A 24597-nucleotide genomic window follows, 5' to 3' on the forward strand; every position below is an offset into this window, starting at 1 on the left:
ATCATTTTAATGTAGTTGCAGTATCAGGAAAAGGTCATCCAAGATGTTCCCCTTTTTCTCTGCTAAATAAAGAGAATGCAGTCAGGTTTTGAAGGGGTTTTTACTACAGGTTACGTTTCTGGAAAAATATGCTCATTTGGGGGTACAATTTTATTTATTAATTTCTACTAAAAGCTATTAGATTAGTGAAGTTGTCAGTGGTGCCATAGTTTTAGAAAACTGAACGGACTCATTTACTAGGAGTTTTTCTAATAAGATTTAACATCTATGCAAGAATAACCCAGAATTGTTTTAAATGAGACAATGTGAACAACGTGAAATACATTAAGCATGGAACTGCCAATCTCAAAAATACTGAGTTTGGAAGAGGCCCCTGGATGTCATCTGGCCCAAAACCCTGCTTAAGCAATGTTACCTATAGCAGGTTGTCCAGGACCACATGGGATGCAAACTATGGGCATACTTGGCTGAACTAGAACGATAGATAGATTAGCATGTAAAACAACAAGGATGTCCACAGAATAGATCAGAGCATTTAAATATCCTATGTCCTATCCCTCTGACCTCAGCTTATTTGATCTGCATTTTAAAAGTCAAATACATGTATACCCAAAAAATAAAGCAGACCATAAAATGTTGGATTTGTATCAAGCGAACACTGACTTAATGATTTGATTTTTTCCTATTAACAATAGAATTTGTTTTATTGTCTTGCTAAAAATCAAAACAATGAAAAGAAGGAAATCAAATTATTACAGGAACAGAAAAAATAAGCAGGTTTCCTCTTATGCTGAGAGTGAAACTCAGTGTTTCCTGGCATTCTGTTTATTTACAGATATCTAGGATTCTGACAATTAGTTTTTAATCAAAATCTATTCAGTGGAAATTAAGTAGAGGCATTATGTACCCTAAGTTTCTCCATCACATACTTGCTGAAAAGAGATGATGCAAGTGGCATTTTGAAATGAACACATTCATTTCAGTATTAGAATTAAATGAAAATTCAAGTCCTAACAGCCGATATTAAATTTCATAGCAAATCATAGTATCATAGTATGATGATATGATAAGATGTGGATATCCGTTAAGAAATTATAGAACATTAACTGTAAGCCAAACTCCACAACAAAATTAGTGAAGATGAATACCTGTACATACTTTCGATAAAAAACAAGGTGAGCTTCAAAATGAGGGCACAAAAAGTAAAGAAATCATTTAAAAAAAAAAAAACCAAACACACACTGTTCTGGCTGACCACCTAATAAAAGCAACAAAAGATTCATTTTTATAAAGGCATCAATACTGAGAGGTCAAATAGTTCTGATGCTGAAGAAAATGGCTGTTAAAGAATGGAGCAAGATAACATGAAGAACGAAACCACCCAAGTATCAACAGCACAATTGCACAATGTTCATTCCTAGAAGATGCAAAAATAAACTTGCCAATGATATTATCCATGATGGAATAATACAAAGTGCACATTTTCAAATTCCAAAACACCTACAGAAACTTAGTATGAAAGTTCAATACTAGATTGAGAAAGCAATAACCACTTTTAGGCCTTCATGAGATTCCAATTATTCTAGCCTGCAGCTTGGTTCGCTACTCAAAACTTCTATTTGAAATCATTCTGCTTCCTTGCACTTTTTTTTTTTTTAATAGAATAGTTATGACTAATGAATTACCTGTTTCAGTTTTACTAGAGAAACCTGCTGCCTGTTTGATTGCCGCTGCCGTTAATGCTAATCCTCGGCTCCTCCTCAGACCATGCTGTAACACAGCTTCAAATTGAGCACACAAGCAAGTGACTCTGCAAGAAAATTTTTACACAAGTCATGTGAATAACCAACTACATTTCTTTAGAGCAGGTTTATTCCAAATCTCTAACCAGAAAATGTAAGGGAGAACCTTTATTTTACATACAGTGAAATATCCTCTGCAATGAATTAATCTTATTATTTGCAAAACATGCCAAACCCACAGTTTCATCATGGCTATTCAAAGCTGAAACACAAATTATATTCAGGAGAACTAGCAATATGAAGTTCTCTGCACCTGCTATACTGTTTTTTTAGCTACAGTAATTCAGATTTGGATTACCTAATTTTCATGCAAGCAATTATATATTCATAAACATACTATACATGCAATAAATTCTGAATTTCTGAAAATATACAAAAATGTCCCATACAGTTAGTTGACAATTGTGTTGCTTGCATTAGTACATTATAATTCAAGTCTAGGAAAACTTCTGAACATTGTAATGTGCCTCAGAAACTTTAGAAATTGGAAAAAAAGCACAATATTCCAGTGATATTGTTCTTCATGATTTTTTTTTTAATATAAACTTATGCATAACTCACTTACTAAATCAGTTTTCATACAAGTAGTAACACTAACAAGAGTAGTTTTAAAGCTCAGTCTGCCAAAACAAGGACTGCTACTGTAACCTACAGAATACCTAAGGTCTACGGTACACAGAAATTTAGATTTCTAACACAGTTGGCACTGATTTTCTCCAAATTTTATTTTTCCAATACTTAAGACCTAAGTTTTAAGAAAGTTGTCACCTGGCTTAACAACCCTTAAGAAGAATTTTGAGTAAATATGATATGATTTTTGCTAAACATAACTAGTGCTGTTGAAAATGAAAATTCCAGCAGACATGTGATCCAAAAAAACAAAAAAACAATTGACTTGACTTTTCAATTCTGAAAAATAATAGCAGAAATGAGATTTTGGGGAAGAGTTCATATTATTAAAAATTGACATGCACTAAAAAGCAAGAAAACCACTCAGCACCTTTAACAGAATTTAGCCACTAGCAGAATGGAATAAAAAAAAAAAAAAAATCAAATATTCCGTAATGCCCAATATAGATGTTTACAGGCACATACATCTCATACATCTAGAATATTTACTAGATGGAGGAATAAGGGTGTGTTAAATAAATATAGAAAAATTTGGAGAAGTCTAGACTTCTAGACAAAAAAAACTCCCAGAAATTATAACTTCAAAGGCTAAAAAAAGGCTATGAGAACAAAATGTTGAGAACTGTGGATTTTACTGGATTTTTACCTAAACTTTCATGCTACCTTCATTTTCAAAATTGTCTCACAAATAACATATCACAGTAATAATTCAAACAGTGTGACATTACAGATACACATATCTATTATCACAATTTCCACTTCCTTTTATTTGTGAAACAAGATATCTGCACTCCATTCTGGTAGAGGGTAGGTGTTTATTTGGGAGTTGGTTTGGCTTTTTTTGGTCGTTGTTTATTTTGTTGTTTTGGTTTGGCTTTTGTTTGTTTGTTTTGGGGAATGGAGTTTGAGCACATTAAGTGTTTTGGACCCTATATTTTAGGTAATTATGATGCATAATTTAAGTACACTAAGAATTTCTTGGAATACTTTACCTGCTATCAGAATCCGAAGCTATTTCTTTTCTTCCTCCAAATCGTATTTGACACTGCAATAACGAGATTTTAAGAATGTTTTGTTACACTAAGACACACAATAGGCTGAAACATTTCCCTTTAAGGAACAAAAGTTCATGACAAAAAGAAAACAGTACAAGAGTATTAGAAAATACTCTCTGCAACCAAAAATCACTTTTTAGCATCATATTTCATTAACAGACCACCCTGGCAGTTCACATATATTCTTGCTATCCACAACACCACACCTTCATTACCTGAAGAAAATAAATCGATAAAAATTATTACTTTTGAGTTTTAAATGTATACCCATTGAAATAAAAAAATACTCCTGCTTGGCTCAGTGTTACAATTATAGAAGAACTATTCTCTACAAAACATATGGTTAGCTCACTTTCAAGGCATTCTTTTACTTTCCATGTTCCTTTAAGATAAACTGAATCTATTATATTCTATATGCTGAACTTCCTGTTGATATAAAATTAAATCACTCCAATTTTTACCCTTCACTGAAACCCCAGTGTGAAGAAATAAAGTTGAAACTTTATAATGCTATCTAATTTAGTCTTCACAGAACACAACATATCTCAGACATATAATAAGTACTACAAATATAATTTGCATATAGAAGAATTTTAAAGAAGTTCTGCATAACACTCATTTACTAGCAGACAAAAATTAAGCAGTACTATACAAAAGACAAGGTTTCTTCTTTGGGTATAAAGTAAGAATAAAATAAAGGCAATGACAGTACTGACAACACAGAATATTGTAGAATATTGTAGAAATATTGACTGGATTTCTCACCTGTTTAACTGCATCCAATAACCGTTCTAGAAGAAACTGCCTTTTTGTGTCATTGTGTGAACCTGAAAATTCAACAAAATTCTATTACTTGAAAAGAAATAAAATGCTAGGAGAAGTAATACTGTGTCAACACTGCTCTAAAAAAAAATGTTCTTCATATGCCAGTTATTCCGCTAAATTTATAGATTAATTTTCTCTAAGTAAAATGATGTAGTATAAGTCTCTATTTTGATGTCTCAGGTAACCTTTCACTAACATGCAGTAGCACTGTTTGAAAAATAATCTAAACTCTTATTTTAATAAGAGTGGTTTCATGCTACAGAATACACTGTAGCTGCACCAAGTACAATCTAACAGAGTACAGGCAGTAGCTGGCTCCGGGCATCTTAGCACAGCTACCTGTGGGGCCATACTTCAAGGTTTTCAATAAATTAAAGATTTTGTTGGTGGCGTTGAATTAGGTGTATGATGCCATTCATACTGCAATCCCATAAATTCTCACATGAGGACAACTACCAGTATAGTTTATCATTAGAACACAAGAAAAGAAAACAAGAAAGAGAGGAATATCTCATTACTGTAAAACAGTTTTTAGAAAAAAATCCCTTAACATTTAGCTGCCAGTGTTGTCTTTTTCCGCATTAATACCTACAAAATTCACAAAAAACAACACAAAACAATCTTTAACTTCCCCACCATTTCAATAATAAATAGCATACTACCTTGCTTGTCAAAACATGCCTTATTCACATGAATATATGCAAAATTTGTGGTTTAATTAACCTAGATAACCTCTAATATTCCTCATTCTAAGCTTAGGCTCAAAAAACATCTCTGACCTGCCTGTAGTTACTTTATTTCTCCTTTTTCTCCCAAAGAACATTCAACTGATGTATGCGTAGACTGAACGCCAACTATAAAAATTCTGCATAGAATCATAGAATTGCTCAGGTTGGAAAAGACCTTAGAGATCACTGAGTCTAACCACAACCTAACCATACTACCCTAAATAACAACCCTCCACTAAATCACGCCCTTGAGCACCACATCCAAACAGTTTTAAAGCACACTCAAGGATCACCATCAACCACCTCCCTGGGCATCCCATCCCAGTGCTTAACAACCCTTTCTGCAAAGAAGTTTTTCCTTGATATCCAACCTAAACTTACCCTGGCACAACTTGAGGCTGTTTCCCCTCACTCTGTCACCAGTGAGAAGAGACCAGCCCCGCTCTTGCTGTAAACACCTTTCACTTACTGGAACAGAGCAATAAGGTTCCCCCTCAGCCTCATTTCCCCCAGATTAAACAGTCCCAGTTCATTCAGTCTCTCTTCATAGGGCACATTCTCCAAGCCCTTCACAAGCCTCACTGCCCTTCTTTGGGCCTGCTCCAGCACCTCAGTGTCCTTTCTGTTCTGAGATGCCCAAAACTGAACACAGTACTCGAGGTGAGGCCTCAACAGTGCTGAGTACAGGGTCAGGATGACTTCCCTAGTCCTGCTCACCACACCATTCCTGATACCAGCCAAGATGCCATTGATCCTCAAGATCATTAACAAAGACATTTGTATGGGAGATTGGTAATCACAGCCTGAACCTCTGATTAATCAGCTGAGGCAAGTATGGGGTCAGCTGTGGGAGCACAGGTGAGAAGTGATGTAGCTGTGCTCCCGGGAGGGGTGGAGCTTGACTCCATCCCCTCTGAGACCTCATTTAAGGGCTGACTCCCACTGGAGCAGTATCTCTTGGAGATCGCTCACCAGGGAGGACTGCCCCAGCTTCTTCAGCCAAGGCACCACCATTGGTGAGTTTTTCCTTTACTTATTCATTTATACCTTCTGTACATTTTGTTACCATCTGTACGTTAAAAACCAATACATTTGGCGAGCCAGGCAGGAGCCTGCAAATATCGGAAAAAAAAAAATGTCTTTTCTATGGAATGTGTTTAGCTGGTTCAAGGGGGAGAAGATCACCCCCTTAGGGAAAATCCTCCCTGGACAAATCCCAGGGTTTGAGGCGTCCCCATATTTTCAATTGGCAACGATTATTGAACAATGGGGGCCCTTACGGGTAACAGGTAATATGTCCCCTTACTATCTAACCGAATACTTTCAGGGATTGCAAAAAGAGATTTTGACGACCAAAGAAAGGCAAATGGCTGCATCCATGGCAGCTTGGCCTTTATTGAATGCTTTAAATCAGGCAGAAATTAAATCAAATAAGATTGAGCATGAAAATCAATTATTAAAAGCCCACATTGAAAAATTAGAGGGCAAAATTAGTCTGTTAACGGGGAAAAATTCATCATTTTTTTCAAATACCCCCCAAATTAGATATATTTCAATGGATGATAGTAAGGATCCTGAAACATCGGACCAAACTAAGGTCACTAAATCTGACCTAGAAGAGCCACTTAAGACGGACTTATTAGAAGTTCGTCCTATGGTAACTCAAAAAACAAAAAAAGTCCAGGAGCGACCAGCAGGGGTGCCTCCTGATCAATGGACCCCTGCTGACTCATATTTACACGTAACAGCACGTCCATACACACCCACCGAACTTATGGATCTAGTACAGCGATTCAGGCAAAGGCCGAGGGAAAGTGTCCCAGCCTGGCTGCTACGATTATGGGACTCGGGAGCAGAAAGTGTAATAGTTAGCAGCCCCGAGGTATCTAAATTAGCAACAATAACAGTCCATCCTGCCCTGAGGCAGAGATTGTACTCAGGGTCCCAGTTCCCTGAAGAAAATCATTCAATCATAGACTGGATAATGGCTGCCTGCCGTATGGTATGGTCGAATAAAACAGACATGCCAGTACATACAGGAATGTGGTCTTCTATGGAAGACCTACAGAATTATATCCGGGAACTAGGCATGCAAGAGGCTGTCTATGAAGATGCATCTGTTAGTCCAGACATGGTAAAGTTTTCCGCAGGAATGAGGGACCTAATCTTACAGCAGGCTCCCTCACATATGTATGGAATGTTGGTTTCTATATTAAATCCTTTAGTGGCCGCGGAGGCAGCAGTCCAGCATGCTGCCCAATTGGTAGCGGACCTAGGAGAAACTGAGCGCCTGAGAACCAAGCGCAATATCAGAGTAATTGAGGATTCTGAAGTTTTTCCAATAGCCCGAGCCAGGAGATCGACTCCACGAACCCCTCGGGTGGGATCCATTAGGGTGTCCCGAAAACAAATGTTTAATGATCTACTCCGAGCAGGTGTTCAATTTGCCAAAATTGATGGGCAGCCCAATCACGTTCTACTTCAGTTGTGGAAACAGCTGAAGGATGAACAAAAATTTCAGAACCACCCCAAAAGACCGGGGATAAGACTTATAGAACGACGACCGACAACAGCTTGGAATCTAGAAGACTTTGTCGTGCCAAATAGGAAAAAGAAGCCACCTCAGGTACCTCGGGTCATAATACCAGAGGCATCAGAGGTAAAAGACTTGAATCTGGCCCAGTTTATGGCATGATGAGGGACGTCAGTCACCCTAGGGCCTCTAGACGGGACCGGAGGCCCTATGTGGAATTGACAATATATTGGTCCCGAGAGAATGTGCAGAAGGTTATGGCCCTCGTTGATACTGGGGCAGAAACATCTATAATATATGGGGACCCAACAAAATTCAGAGGGAATAAAGTAATGATTGGAGGCTTTGGGGGACAGACCGTTCCAGTCACCCAAACCTGGGTAAAATTGGGGGTCGGGCGCCTCCCACCACGGGAGTACAAGGTATCTATTGCTCCAATTCCGGAATACATATTGGGAATTGATATCTTGTGGGGTCTGGCTCTCCACACAACAGTGGGAGAGTTCCGGTTGCGGCAAAGATGCATTAGTATCCGGGCAATTCAGACAATATTGAGAGGCCATGCAAAACATGAGCCTATTTGTCTGCCCAAGCCATGTCGGATTACTAATGTAAAACAGTACAGACTCCCAGGTGGGCAGGATGAAATAACAAAAACAGTGCAGGAATTAAAAAAAGTGGGTATTATAAGGCCTGCACATAGCCCGTACAACTCCCCAATATGGCCAGTGCGAAAATCGGATGGAACATGGAGGATGACAGTGGATTATAGGGAATTAAATAAGGTCACGCCGCCCGTTCATGCAGCCGTACCCAATATTGCCTCCCTAATGGACACACTAAGTAGAGAAATTAAAACGTATCACTGTGTCCTAGACTTAGCGAATGCATTCTTCAGTATTCCAATTAGTGAAGAATCACAAGACCAGTTTGCATTCACATGGGAAGGCAGGCAGTGGACTTTTCAGGTTCTGCCGCAAGGGTACGTGCATTCACCTACTTTTTGTCATAATTTGGTGGCGCGTGATCTGGCTAAGTGGCAGAAGCCACATAATGTAAATTTATATCATTATATTGATGACCTCCTGTTAACATCCGATTCATTAGAGGCAGTGAGACAAGCAGCAGATTTATTGATAGCTTATCTGCAGAAGAGAGGGTGGGCTATAAACCCACAGAAGGTGCAAGGTCCGGGGCTATCTGTAAAATTCCTGGGAGTAATTTGGTCCGGAAAAACCAAAGTACTACCCAGTGCAGTAGTGGATAAAGTCCAAGCATTCCCAGTCCCTACAACATCGAAACAGCTACAAGAGTTCTTAGGTATATTGGGGTATTGGCGCTCCTTTATACCTCACTTAGCTCAGTTGTTGAGGCCATTGTATAAGCTTACCAAGAAGGGTCAATCGTGGAACTGGGGGAAGGTAGAACAAGATGCTTTCCAACAGGCAAAGCTGGCAGTTAAACAAGCCCAGGCATTGGGTATATTTGATCCGACCCTCCCAGCTGAACTAGACGTTCATGTTACCCAGGATGGTTTTGGCTGGGGCCTGTGGCAACGCCAGAGTTCTGTTCGAACCCCCATTGGATTCTGGTCTCAGGTTTGGCACGGAGCAGAAGAAAGATACAGCATGATTGAAAAACAGTTATTGGCTGCCTATTCAGCATTATAAGCGGTAGAGCCAATAACGCAAACAGCAGAGGTTATAGTTAAAACTACATTACCGATCCAGGGGTGGGTAAGAGATCTAACTCACCTTCCTAAGACAGGGGTGGCCCAAGCACAGACGGTGGCACGATGGGTCGCCTATCTAAGTCAGAGAAGCAGCCTGTCTTCGTCTCCACTTAAGGAGGAATTACAGAAGATCCTAGGCCCAGTGACATATCACAGTGATACGCCGAAAGAACCAATGGTTGCTCCACCAGAAAAGAGCCCTGTTCAGGAAGGAAGATATCCTATTCCTGAAGATGCCTGGTATACGGATGGGTCCAGCAGAGGCAACCCGAGCAAGTGGCGAGCTATAGCATACCATCCCTCTACTGAGACAATCTGGTTTGATGAGGGGGATGGTCAGAGCAGCCAATGGGCAGAATTGCGAGCCGTGTGGATGGTTATAACCAAAGAACCTGGTAATGGCATCCTGAACATCTGTACGGATAGTTGGGCCGTGTACCGGGGGCTTACTCTGTGGATTATGCAGTGGGCTACCCAGGAATGGACTATCCACGCCCGACCGATCTGGGGGAAAGACATGTGGGTAGACATTTGGAATACGGTCAAACACAGGACAGTATGTGTCTACCATGTCTCTGGTCATCAACCCCTGCAGTCACCAGGAAACGATGAAGCGGACACACTGGCCCGAGTTCGATGGATTGGGAATTCACAATCCGAAAATATTGCCCGTTGGTTACATCAGAAGCTACGGCATGCTGGACAAAAGATAATGTGGGTAGCCGCTAAAGCATGGGGGCTGCCTGTACAACTATCTGATATCGTCCAAGCATGTCAGGACTGTGACGCTTGCTCAAAGATGAGACCAAGACCGTTGCCTGAAACAACATCCCACATTGCTAGAGGATATAGTCCTCTTCAGAGATGGCAGGTTGATTACATTGGGCCCCTCCCTCGGTCTGAGGGGGCGAGATATGCCCTGACCTGCGTTGATACTGTAAGTGGACTGCTGCAAGCCTATCCCGTACCAAAGGCAAATCAAGCATATACAATTAAGGCACTCACTAAACTGATGTCTGCATATGGGACACCTCAAGTCATCGAGAGCGACCAAGGGACTCACTTTACTGGAGCGATGATACAGCGCTGGGCAGAAGAGAACAACATTGAATGGCGATTCCATCTGCCATATAATCCAACAGGGGCAGGCCTTATTGAACGCTACAATGGTATCCTTAAGGCTGCCCTGAAGACAGACTCCCAGTCCCTGCAGGGGTGGACAAAAAGATTATATGAAACCCTGCGGGACTTGAACGAAAGACCTCGGGATGGCAGACCCAGTCCTCTGAAAATGTTACACACTATATGGGCCTCCCCTCTTAGGATCCAAATTACAGGTACTGATAATGAGGTAAAACCGCAGGTTGGTAATGACAATAATCTTCTGCTCCCTGCCCCTGATAATCTAAAACCAGGAATCCATAAGATAAATTGGCCCTGGAAGGTGCAAGTAGGACCCAAGTGGTGTGGCCTACTTGCACCTTGGGGGAGACTATTGGAGGTGGGAGGTTCAGTTACCCCCTCGGTGATAGGTACGTGGCCTACTGACATCGTGGTCAATACTCCGGTCTTTATTGCTAAAGGGACACCCATCATGTCCCTATGGCAGATCAAGACTCCTCCTCTGGTGCCAGATATAGTTATACAGCCACAGATATCTGGCCAGAGGGTATGGTATCGGAGGCCGGGACATAATCCGGTGCGGCCAGAAGTACTGACCCAAGACAAGAATACGGCCTGTATCTTGCCCTGGAGGGCAGACCTTCCTCTCCTGGTACCCTTGAAACATCTGTATTACTCTCCCTAAGATTCTAAGCCTCTAGGACCATCAGAGAACAATTTGTGTGGACTGATGAAACGCAAATGGACCTGCACCTCGAGATGGCTTGTCTCCAGTAACATCTATCAAGCACTGGCCCACGGAAGATCGTGAATACCCATCCAATCATCATTTGAATAACATCAGCATTCGGTGCGACGGGAAATTGTATCAGCGTCACGTTGGGTCTCTGTGATAAGGGAAAACTCACCTAATCATTGGTTCACGCTGTGAAGGGGTGGAGTGTATGGGAGATTGGTAATCACAGCCTGAACCTCTGATTAATCAGCTGAGGCAAGTATGGGGTCAGCTGTGGGAGCACAGGTGAGAAGTGATGTAGCTGTGCTCCCGGGAGGGGTGGAGCTTGACTCCATCCCCTCTGAGACCTCATTTAAGGGCTGACTCCCACTGGAGCAGTATCTCTTGGAGATCGCTCACCAGGGAGGACTGCCCCAGCTTCTTCAGCCAAGGCACCACCATTGGTGAGTTTTTCCTTTACTTATTCATTTATACCTTCTGTACATTTTGTTACCATCTGTACATTAAAAACCAATACAACATTAAATAGAAGTGGCCCCAGTACCAAGCCCTGGGGGACATTGCTTGTGACCAGCCACCAACTGGATTTAATTCCACTGACCACAACTCTTCAGGCCCAGCCATCCAGCCAGTGTTTCACTCAGAATGAGCAAACTTCTCCAATCACCACCTACGAAGCCCTCCATTAAAGAGGATATCAACAACACTGGATCCTTCCTCTTGTTGTCCAGCACTGCAAGGTGCCAATCCCAGAATTTTCTATTTTCAGAACCTTATTTAAAGCAGTTCACTGCACCCCAGGAGGAAGCAATATAAATGCAGGAGATGGGGGAGCAGGAATGGAAAAGCTTTGTCTGTGATGCACACAATGCCAGAATTTTAAAAAGTAATAGGAAAAAACATGTAAATTTAGCTGCTAACTATGCTTCGCAATGCTTATAGAGATTTTCAAGAAATCACACATCAGATTCCGAATTGATTCCCACTGTGTAGGGATGTGTGAGTTTGGTTCTGTTAGTCAAATACCATACACAAACTCAGCTGAAGATGCAAACTCTCAACACTAGTAGATACTAGAGACAGACCTGGCACCTAGTACGTTCTGACTTCCAAACAATTAGGCCAATTATGCCACTAAAAAGATAAAGCTTAATTCATGTAAACCTTACTATTCTACACCATGCTACATCAGAGATTAGTTTCATAAACTTGTACTTGATATATCAAGCATATATTCACAAAAACATTGACATATGTCTACACATCTATTAGCTTATAATAAACCCCATAACTGTAGAACAAGGAAAAGTAATTAAACCTCAAGTTTTACTACAAACTTCCATAAACAGCAATACCAAACATAAGCAAAATGTAAGATATACCATACTGTTTCTGACTCATTTCTTCTTCAGTCTTATATACCTGGGAGAGCAGACATAGAACAAAACATATTTCCTCATACTGAGTTTTACAGAATCACAGAACAGCCCAGGATGGAAGGGACTTCAAGGATCGTGAATCTCCAAGCCCCCCCGCCACAGACAGAGCCACCATCCTCCCCATTTAATACTAGACCAGGCTACCCAGGGCCCCATTTAGACTACCTTACAACAAATCCATGCAATTAATAGCTTCCAAACATGAAAAACACTTTTCAAATGAAAATACTAAGTATGTGGGTTAAGTTTGTCTTACAATTGCAATCCACATTAGTTTTTAAACTGATGTTTCTTCTGACTCTTTTTGTGTCTATTTGATAACATGGAAATGGTTTGCAACTAGATGCCAGACTCTGAATACAAAATACATAAAACCTATGATCAGCATGCTAATTAATGTTTCAAAAGACTCCAATAGCCTTAAGTTTACACAGATTCAGAGGAGTGTAACATCCATTTTGTCCTTACTGTACTTAAATTTGTACTAACACATTATTATGACCAATAATTTCCATAGCTAGCTCACGCCACTTTTACTATTAAAAAGATTAGTAGGATAAATAATGCAATATCCATACTGAGAGCAGCTGAAGTTTCTGATCAGTGCAAGTCTGCAGAATTCAACCACTGCTGTGTTTAACATACAAAGTTCATTACTAGGTGTAAGGTAGAACAACACAAAGATAGTAACAGATATTCAAAATGTTATTTATGAGGGGAAAAACTCACCAATATGGATGCCTTTGCTGGGAAGTACTGAAGCAATCTCCATCAGGGAGCAATCCCCAAGAGATGCTGCCTTAGTGGTGGTCAGCCCTTAAATGAGGTCTAGAGGAGGTGGAGTCGAACTCCACCCCTTCCGGGAGCACAGCTACATTACTTTCACCTGTGCTCCCACAGCTGACCCAACACTTGTCTCAGCTGATTAATCAGAAGTTCAGGCTGTGATTACTAGTTTCCCCATACACTAGGCAAAAATAATGTATAATAGTCTAATTTTTTTAGAAAAAAAAAAAAATTCAAGAAAAGCACAGATTCTCATTCTTTTTAATAAGCCTCGAAAATGTAGTACTTCAACAATTTCTTGAAATTTTTAGAAATTAATTTTGACTCAAGGTAGATGGAAGGTAAAAACAAGTCTCTAATGATTCTATTAATTATTCTGCTCTTTCGCAATCTTAGCAATTTTCTAAATAAAGTCTTTAAGCAAATACACATATATTCAAAAAAACTCCAAGTGTGATCAGTTCTATATTGTTTAAATAACAAGTGTATTACAAAGTGACCAAAATACCCTCCTATAGATTAAAAAGAGCAGAAAAACCAACTCCATTAAAATACGTAAGGCAAACAAACAAAGCATTACTTGGAAAGGCATTATATTTAGACTACTGCAGGAAAAAAAAAAAAAAAAAAAAAGAAGTTCATGCATCACTCTAGACCAAAAAAATAAAAAAGTGAAAACATAAGTACAAAGAGCAAAACCAAAAGTCTCCTCCCATCTCCAACTACTCAGTCAAAACATTCAACATAGCCTCACGTACTGTATGTGACTTACACTTTTTTTTTCTTGTTCACTGTCATGCTTTCCTGTTTTCAAAATAAACTTCTCTCCGTACTGTAACAGAAATATCTACACACAAAGCAGACATTCATTACGGAAGTAAGGAAAACAAGATTTCCAACAAATTATTTGCAAGTATGGTTGTCTTCATCATTTATAGAATACAGATTAAAAACAAAAACTCTAAATTCTGTGACATACCTCTTGAAGTCCTGTACATAAAAATCCCAGGCTGTAATTGCTTTTGCTTGCAGGTTCAGAGGATACAACCCATTCTGGATGTGCACACTACCCTGTCATACTACAATACTATGACTCTACTGCCTCAGCCTGAATAAGCCTTATTTCCATGCGCTTTGAAACTGTCACAAAACTGACAAAAAACACCCCTAATTTTTGACAAGTACATAAATCTAGTATCCCCATGTTATTTCCCTTTAAAGTTTAGCTTTTTCAATGCTGCCCAATAAAATAGTATTAAGTAATTAGCAGGTAATGTTAGCAATATTAAGTAATGCTAAAATCTACAGAAAGTTGCCTTCACATCCACTAGAAAAATACATGTTATGTGTAGATGTAGCCATCAGAAAAGGAGGTCAAATATCCTAGAAGCAGCTCTTTTAATTTTAAGGGCTAAAGTTGGGTAGGGAGATAAGCGTAGACCACAGTGTTATTTCCTCCCCATATAAATTCCCTCCATAAATCTTATGTTATTTTAACGTTAGCTGTATTTATTTCAAATAAAGGAAACAGTGACATTTCTATGTCCTTAGCTCTTCTATTTATGTTATTCTGAAAAACAGAACAAAACAAAAAAAACAACAGCAAAAAAAACCCTGCATAGTATTTCATAACATTGATGTTTAACAAGCAGCAAAATTAGTGCTCGCTTTGTTACCTTGACATCTAATCAAAATGGAAAACCTGTATAGGTCTTGGCACGGGCTACACACAGGTAGATTTGCCAAGCAATTGGATTACTAGCCTTAATGTCACACCAGACATTATTACTTTTAAGTAATTAAATATTTTTTATCCTTTAATTCTGAATCCATTATTAAATGTACCTATATTAATAAAATAAGGATTTTAGAAACAGCATTACAAGGCCTTACACCACAAGAGATGCCACCATACATTTGACTTACAGAACATAATTCAAATGGAGCTCTCAAAGATGTATCTCCTAGAAAGACTTTGCTCTGATTTACACAAAGGCTGATCTGCAGGCCGCTCCAAGCCTGAACTGAAGGGGTGAGGCTTTCCATGAGAACACAGACTCCTAAGGACTTCAGAATTAGGTTTTAGTCGATACAGTGTCAAGACCTGAAACATTTGAGAAACTTTCTTTTTCCACAATTTGAAAGATTTGACTGTTACTTGCATTTTTCACAGGGCCAATTAACAGTTCTCCACAAAACATTTATTTTTTTAATCTCTTCTTCTAAGATAATTTCTTATTTTCTTAACACAAAAAACAGAACAAACCAGAGGAAACCACAGATGTTTTCACTTTCATTTTTGGTTTCATTTTAAGCTAAGGCTGCTGTCCCTAGAAAGTACAGCATTTAGTTACCTCGGTTAGCTCTTCAATTTTTTTCTTGATACATTTGACAAGCAATCTCCCCATGTCTTAAATCAGGATGGAAGAAAAATCTACAGTAGATAAGACAAAACTCAAGTTTGGAGAAGATATCTATTATCAAAGTTGTATAAATAAATTTATCATTGAATTTATTATTGTAAAAACAGAGCCATGAACAGTATTTTCTGAAGTACCTCCCTTCTCTAGGAAAACAAACTAACTAATAATAAAACACTTATAAATGTGCTTCAAGACATACAAGGTGCCAGTTATCCTGTCATATTTACAGCAAAAAATCTGTTGACTACCAGGATTCTTCCCTCCAACCCATCAGCAACTCATGCTGGCCCAGTCAAGTGGTTTCAATTCCTCCAACTCTTAGGGACACAAAATCCAGGAAAGGAACACTGGGGCTACAGGTGAATACCTCACAACCAAGGCCTCCTTGTCACATCTGAATCTGGCAAACAGGCATAATAGAATCAGTAAGGTTGAAGAGATCACTAAGATCATCTAGTCCAGTCATCAACCCATCACCACCACGACCACTAAGCCACATCACTCAGTGCACATCTTCCCTTTTCTTGAACACCTCCAGGGACAGCGACTCCACCTTCCTGCACAGCCTGTTCCAATGCACTACTACTTCTTCTGAGAAGAAGTTTTATCTAATATCCAACCTGAACCTCCCCAGCATAATTTAACTAAGTCCATTGCCTACTGTCATCTTGCTGTTATCTGGGAGAAGAGGCTGATCCCCACCTCGCTAAAACCACTAAAACCTCCTTTCAGGAAGTTCTAGAAAGCAATAAGGTCTCCCCTGAACCTCTTCTTCTTCTCCAGACTGAACATTCCCAGTTACCTCAGCTGCTCCCCATAAGACTTGTGTTCCAGGCCTTTTACAGCTCCACTGCCCTTCTCTGGACACGCTCCAGGGCCTCACTGTCTTTCTTGCAGTGAGAGGCCCAGAACTGAACACCATATTCGAGGTGCAGATACCCCTTAAATACTCTAAGGAACCAGGTTTTCTGCCCATCGTGTTTCTCATCTGTCTCATTGTACACTGTACATGAATAAGTTTTTCGTTTGTTTGATCAATTTATTCTTGGTCATTTATTTTCTCTCAAGATTTATTTCCTGTGGCCTTGCACAACCAAGGCAACAGAAATCCATGAGATCAGCACCACTTGTGCCACGAGCTTGCCGAGGGCAGGCCGGGCGGGTTACAACGCGGCACAACACCATCTCTAGGGAGCCGCACCTCGCTCTGCGTGGCCTGGCAGACCCCGTGCCCGCTCGCAGCCCCCAGCCCTACTGCACAGAGGCGGGGAAAGGAAAGGTGCCTCGGCCCTCGGTGCAGGTCCATGCCTTGTCGGGCGGGGGTCCCTGCGGCCACCTCAACCCACAGAGCGCGCCGCGAACCCGGCGGCTGCAGAGACCTCCCGCAGCGGAGAGGGCCCCATAGGAGCTCCACACTCACCACTCATGGTGGCCGCCGGGCTCGCAGCGTCCCTCTGCCAGACGCACTCCCTTAGCCCGCGCAGCCCCAATCCAGGCCGGGCATCGCACATGCACCGCCCCGGAAAGGCGCCCCGGAAAGGTACCCCGTCGGCCCGGAAAGTAAACACGGCTCCACGCCGGCAGCGCGCTCCCTCGCTGGGCGTCATCCGCTCTCGTAGGCGCTCTACTCCCGCCTTCCCTGAGGTGGTGGCAGCCCTTGAAGATCCAAAGGCACAGCGCGCGCGGCAACAAGAAGCGGAAGGGCTGAAGCCGAGTGTTACAGGGTGCTGTAATCCCAGAGCGGCTCGTGTTTCAAAAACTGTACAGGAATTGTGCAACCTCTAACTATCAACGTAATTAAGTCCTTTTCTTTAATTTTGTGCATTCACTTCTAGGCTCTGTGTCACTGCTTGTGCAGTGCTGTGCGTTTACCACATTGCAGCAGATTATAATCATTTGTTGAGAGCTCCTAGGTACAATAATAACGAGAACTGTAATAGTGCTGTAGGCCTGTTTCAGAGGTGTTGGCTGTGTGGCCAGGCCTACACAGCTACAATTTTTTTTATAGAACACAGTCTGAAAAATGGTTAGCAGTTAAATGAAGTTCTCCACCATCAGGAAATACATTGTGATTGCGTGCACCATAGCCTGCTTTAGTGTGACTCAGAGATACTATCTGAACTGGGGGTAAAGGTGTACACCATCAGAGCATTCTTATTTCAAGCATCACAGGTTCATTTGAAACTACAAGAGTGGGGATACTATGTAGACTTTATGTCTGTCTCAAGTAATTTTCAGCATAAGATCTGATTTTTGTCATGAAACATATAATTTCAAATTTATTTCTATATCTCACATAAATAGGTGGAATCTCAAGACACTGGAAGAGACTTCCAGAAATTAAAAATTCCAATAAATAGATTGGTATTTCTAAATAACATAGAAATACTTGACCAAAGACACATTGGAATTAGAAATAATATAACAACAAATGTTCAAGGCAGAGTATAACAGAAGGATGTGCTAGCCGTCCCCACTGACTGTAAGTATTAATAGCTACACTGGAATAATTGATTTATTATTATGCAGTAAAAATATACTACTGTCATGTGGGAATACAAGAAGGACTGTAAGGAACAGCAGCTGAGGAGCAAGATAAACAGCATGAGGAGCAAGGACACCTCTAGAAGAAGAAAGAATGGCTTGCGGATCTGATTGGATAAGCGCCCACATGAATGATTGAAGAAGCATTTGTGGAATGTTCTGTTGACATGTGGGGCGAATGGGAAAGCTGGAAAAAGAAAACCTGTGAAGGTATGTAAGTGATGTGAGAACTTCTAATGAACAATTTGGATCATTCACATCTGAGTCTGTGCATCAGACACAGCACTGTCATAGGCACCCAGCACCCAGAATATAGTTGCAGTAATCAAAAGATTTTGCAGTAACTAGAACAGTAGCTCCTTCTTCTGTAACTGGTAAGGGAAATCAAGTTTCACAGCCAGACTGAGGTTTTACCAAGCTACAGTCACAAGTGCATTCTTTCACTGAATATATTAATATTTCACTTTGAAGTGAGCGTGTAGTTCCATCTGTATGCACACTGCTTTCAACATTAGCTGTGAGGATATCATTCCAATCCACAGAAGAGTTTGTAATTATAAAAAAGTTAATCTAGTACCTATGTCACATTGTATCAGACATACAGTTTCTATGGATCCAAGTTTCATTATGTTCCAACTATATTCGTAGCCTTAGTGAAAGTTTTAAGATGCAGGGAATGTTGTAAGACATAATTATATATAGTAATATTTTGTTATGATAAGATCTAGTGTTATATGTCTCTGGCAGAACGTAGGCATACCAAGCACTGAACATCCAGCTAGAGCACTTCCTGCAATGAACTCAAATTTGACAGCTGGTTTGTTTTGATATCTGGAGAAGCCTAATACTCTCAGAAATCCCCATCAGTGCCAATTTCTCTTCATTACATGTGCTCAATTAGTAATACTTAGGTGACAGGAATTAGATGCCTGGAAAAAAGAAAAAATGGAGAATTTTGTCTTTCACAATTAAGTTTGGAATAAATGCATAAATAAATAAAATAAAAGCATTAAGTTTTAAGTTTCAACATTGAAATAACAAAATGAAATCTCTGGACAGAATATTTGTGAAGTGTTATTATGTCAATATTTAAGTATAAGTATATAAGTATAAGGACTGAAATTCATCCCTCAGACCATTACCTAAAGTCTACGTAATTACAGATAACTTCAACAAAGCTTTGTTTAGAGACTGCTTTGGGATTTTTCTGCTAATGCTTCTGCCAGTTTTTTTGCCTGACTCTACTTCAGAAATTCTCTTGGAACAATTACATAGTACTTAACAAGAGAAAGAGTTTTCTGCAAAGGCTGTTGCATTCCCTTCATAAACAACATTAGCTAAGGAAAAAAAATAACAAAGGAATTCTTCCAGCTGTAGAGTTGCTCCTACATTGGTCATTCTGTGCTGACAGATCTTCTGGGTAGTATATGTAATTTTTTCCCCCTGCTCACTAAGGCAGCTAGCTGACTGACTTAGAGTTTTCAGTCTTTTAGTAGAGGCAGTGTAGGCTTTGTCTCAGTCCTCCTTAATTCTCTAAAGTTATTTGCTGAAAAAGTCCAAAGAAAAAAGTCCTTTGTAAGTGGCCTCGGTACAACAGTCCTGAAGATATGTGAGATATATTTACCTACAATAAAAAAATAAACAAATAAAAATACTAGTTTTTCTTAAAACAACAACAAAACAAAACTGAACTTCAAGGAACAGCAGTCTTATAGACAATTATCTACTATAAAAGAATTAAAATTATCTGAAACAGTTATTTTCAGAAATCTACATTCTGTTAATTGCATGCTTTAACTCTATGGCTGAAGCAGGTAAACTGTTCTAGGAGTTGGGTACACACAGTTAATAAAAAATAAAAAAAAGAGCTTATTAAGACAATTTGTTGTGTTCATTAACTTTTACATTCAGCAAAGAAAAGTGCTATTTTTAGGCACAATATTTTTTAACTTTCTTCAAGCACAGTGCAAAATCAAGAACACTGTTCCTGTTTGGTACAGCACACTTTAATTAGGCCACTACTTTGAAGGGCGATGATGCTGTTGCTACATCTGATATCTCTAAAGAAGATTAAAAAACAAACAAACAAACAAACAAAAAAAACCAAAAAAAAAAAAACAAGGTAGAAATATTCCCTAAAAAACAGTATCTAAAATAGATTGGGGTAATTCTATGACTGGACTCTGGAAGAGAGTTTCTAGTGCCACATTAGGAAAACCAAAGAAGAATTTTATTTATAGCTCTTCCAGTCTAACAGCTCAAAATAACGACTTCATCTAAGACAAAACAAATACTGCCATCACATTAGTGTCCAGCAGGGGGAGAGTAATAGGTCTGGAACTGCATTTGTTAAATATCAGAGTTACAACAAACTAATCAGTGAAAATACAGTTCCTGGTCAAGATATCTCAGTCTGGATTATACATGCTCTTGTACAAACATAAAAGCGCTCTGTAACTCATTTAACCCTTTCAAGACCACTAGCAAAACTTAGAACAGACTCAGATCTTGAAGAAGTCATAATGCCAAAACATAACGTGGCTATGTTTTCTCTAGTTCCCAGCTACATCTCCAGGGACTACCTGGAAAGATAATTTGGTAGAGTTTTAAAGTATTGTTTTCTGGCACCTATGCAAACTGCAAATAGTTCAGTATTTTCGGTTCTGTGCCAAGCCTGGGGAATAGGAATAAAGTTACTTAGAGTGAAAAATAAATAAATAAATAAATAAAAATCTTATGCCATTTTCCCTCAAGAGGAGTGTAGGAGTGTAACGCTTGAATTTAGATATATCCTTAATCCACATCTTCCGCAAAAACTTTGATGCATCTGATTCCACTTGCTTCTTTTAAATAATGCTCAATTTAATTTACAGAATACCTTTCAAGATCGTCTCTTCACATATGTTTCATATAAACAGCTATGTTTCTATAATGGCAATTCCAAAGCCAAACACTGTGCCTTATGTTTTTCCTCTTAATATCAGTAATTTAGCTTGCAAATTTTGTCTTTTCTTCCTCTTAGGTAAATAACTTGTTCTTTTGGCATTATTTTTAAAGATTTGAGATGACTTCAAAGCAATTCTAAATAGCAGGCTGCACATTTAAGTGCATTACTAATGTACATATTTAAATACCTTTTAAGTTTCAGGGCATGACATCACAGTGCGTCAGTCGCATTTCAGCTTGCTGCCACACCAGAGAGGGAGGTCTTTCGTACTCCTTTCGTACTCCTCCCAATCTCAGCCAAATGAGATTCCCCATTTTACAACAGCTCAGGAGTTGATTTGATCTTAAGGCAAACTGAATCAATAGCCAGTACCCTAAAACCACTCCCCTTCTCCCTCTGACTGCTGCTATGTTATAGTGGTGAGCAATTAACTCTTTGAAGCTGTTATCTTATGTGAAGCTTTCTAGCAAAAAAAAAAAAAAAAAAATATTTTTCCTTTTCTCCTTCAGTATATCTTCGGGGGTGTAAAGTGTTTGTTAAAGCCTTGGATAAGCAGCACTTTCATGATGTTAGTAAGTTATATTGTGATGATGGATACACATATATATAGCTGATTCTGAGAAAAGTTTTTTAGTGTTTATTAAACAAAGAGCTAGTATATTTACTCAAAGCATTTTAACACAGAGAGATTTAAACAAGGAAAGATTTTATAGTGCTTTACTTGCTTTACAACCTTAAGAGAATATCACTATTCCAGTATATATTTTTCCACTAGAATTTTCATGATTCCATTAGGTTCTGTTTTGCTTATCAGCTGTTCCTTAGTGGAAAAACAAACTACTAGCTCTGTTAAAAATGTAATGTTTGAGTTTACATAATTCCTATGAGTGACACAGCCTGCAAAACAGGTTTGTACAGTCTGAAGGATGTCTGATGTCTTCTGAAAGTCTGTAGACAAATTGCTCATATCCTACCTAGCAAGTACCAAGGGAATTAGTATCAGGCAAGGAAGGAATGAATGTTGGACACCATTAGTAATTCTTTTCTCTGAAATCAGTGGTAATACTTATTTACATCAGTGCCTCTGACTAAAATGTATTTGTGACCCTCCTTCCAAAGGAAGGAATAGCACAACTTGGTACTTTGGGAGCTGTCATTCAGTCGTCTTCTTATTAAAAGCCAAAGTGTAAATAAAAATTGCTGCCTACATGTTCTGTGTGCTACTAATCTTAATTCCTCTGGAAATGTAGTACCTGCCTCCAGTTAAGCTATGCCTGACTTGCAGGTTTTATCAAGGCTCAAACAGAAAACACAAGCTTGCAATGCAGCACTGTAGTCACTATAAACTTGACTTATTAAACACTCGCAAAAATGGGAAAAGCATACAATAAGAAGCCACTGGATCAGCAGAATTCACGTAGCTTGCTTTCTGCTATTTTTTTTCTCTTATTCAGCTCTAGTAACCAATAGGCTCCTGTTTTTTGCTACAAATGTTACCACTAGGGTAGAGGATTTTATTTCCATCTCAGCTTCAGTGAAATTACAAATGTAAATCTTGTTCCTTTATCCATCTGTTTCTTTCCACAAAAACTGAAAGAACTTACTTAACTTTCATCTCTTGTGAAATTTGCTAAAGCTGGACAATGCTTTCAAAAGTTAATGAAAGCCTCACAAGCAGGAAAGAAATAAAATCAAATTGCACAATGTATTTCTTACTTCTCTGGCTTTCCCTTTAACTTCTTCTTCTAATTTCCTGAGAAAATTGTACCATTCCTGCTTCTTGGTCCACCCTTGGTGGAACTGCATGTTGTTCATCTTTTACAAGATACTGTCATGGCTCTTCCCCAGTTTGCACTCTTCCAAAATGATAGCTCAGAAACTTGTTTGTAGGTTTATTAAACTCTCACCTATGTTACTGCAGTACCATTTAGAATCTTCCTTATTCCTAATAAACACTTTACAATGAATAACAGAAACCATGGCAATGTATGCCTGAAAACTACAAGTGAGCTCTGCACCAGGAAGTAATCAGACTATCTTTCACACGGTCTTTAGTCCTGGTGATGGTATGCTAGTGGTGCTCGAAGACTTCCACTGGGCAGAGGTGTAGTCTCTAATTGTGAATGATGTTATTTATTTATTTATTTTATAGTGAACTACCTGCAGCATTCATGGGGAATTTTTAGCTTTTCTAAGTGCTGTCCTGCACAACAGCATTATTCCTATGTATGACTTGTCAGAAGCATGGCCATGAATCAACATCTACATTACCAGTGGTACAAGTTTTTATTCTCACAGGCACTCATGCTGCTGCTGTACAGCCAGAAATCACCTCACTCTTCAGTCAGAATTAAGTTACATAAATGCCACTCAGGAGAATTTGTGACATTCTGCAACCAAAACTGCAGTGGATTATGCACTGAAAGAATTGCACTTCAAACCTTAGTACTTTAAAAGTCTGCTGTTTGCCCTCGTACCTTTCCTTCATTTTTAAAACACTTCCTTCTAGGGTGATTTTGTTGTTGTTGGTTGGGTTTTCTTTTTGTTTTGTGTAAGAGCAATTCTTATCAGACCCTTATCAGTCACAAGTCCCAGTACCTGGCACATCCCAGCTAATGACAGGTAACTGGGTCAGTCTGCTGTAGGAATGTCAGATTCACAACTTTTAATGCATCCTGTCGTTAAAGTGTGCCTACATGTGCCCCAAAAGTCAGCTGTGCAGGGCGGGAGCTCAGACAAGCAGAGCCCGGCCAGACCGACGGTTGCTCTGCACACAGCCCCTGGGAGCGCTCAGGACGCGCTCCTCTCTCCTACAACGCAGCACCTCGCGTGACTGCTGCCCGTGCCTTTCCTAACCGCCCCACGCGGCATAAGCGAAAGCAGAGCTGCCGGCCTGCTGCCCCTCACGGCATTTCCGAACTCCCTTTCCCAGAATTCCGCAGAGCACCACAAGCACCTCCTGACAGAACACCGGCGCAAGGGCTGTCGGGACACGCACAGAGCTCTCTCCCTGCTGAGGCCTTCGCGCCAACTTCACCTTCCATCACTCCAGAAGCTGCAGGCGGAGGCTGCGCGAACGACAGGCAGCACAACGGCCGATGGGAAGTGTGGTTTCCGAGTACGCAGATAACGATCTCTTCCGGGGAGGTGGTGCTGGCGCAGCGCACGACGGGCGTTGTAGTTCACGCGCTCCTCCTGGTCCGTACTGTGGGACGAGACCCCGAGCAGCTAAAAACTACTAGAATGGCGGCAGGGGAGGGCGGAAGAAGGAGGTACGGCAACTCCGGGAGGCCAT

General features: G+C 40.0%; 1 protein-coding gene across 2 annotated transcripts in view; it reads right to left on the minus strand.

The window, feature by feature from the left end:
• Positions 1 to 17418, minus strand: part of SNX29 (sorting nexin 29) — an 87005-nt gene extending 69587 nt beyond the window's left edge. Inside the window, exons 1-4 of one of the 2 annotated variants that reach the window (XM_072348819.1) lie at positions 17232 to 17418; positions 4253 to 4314; positions 3425 to 3477; positions 1686 to 1810 (exon numbers count right to left, since the gene is read on the minus strand). In XM_072348819.1, coding sequence (XP_072204920.1) covers positions 1686 to 1810; positions 3425 to 3477; positions 4253 to 4314; positions 17232 to 17418 — 427 coding nt within the window. The remainder of the gene's footprint in view (positions 1 to 1685; positions 1811 to 3424; positions 3478 to 4252; positions 4315 to 17231) is intronic. The other variant, XM_072348820.1, reaches the window with a different exon arrangement.
• Positions 17419 to 24597: the final 7179 nt, after the last annotated feature.

Source organism: Excalfactoria chinensis, chromosome 14, assembly GCF_039878825.1.
Source record: "Excalfactoria chinensis isolate bCotChi1 chromosome 14, bCotChi1.hap2, whole genome shotgun sequence".
NCBI lineage: Eukaryota > Metazoa > Chordata > Aves > Galliformes > Phasianidae > Excalfactoria > Excalfactoria chinensis.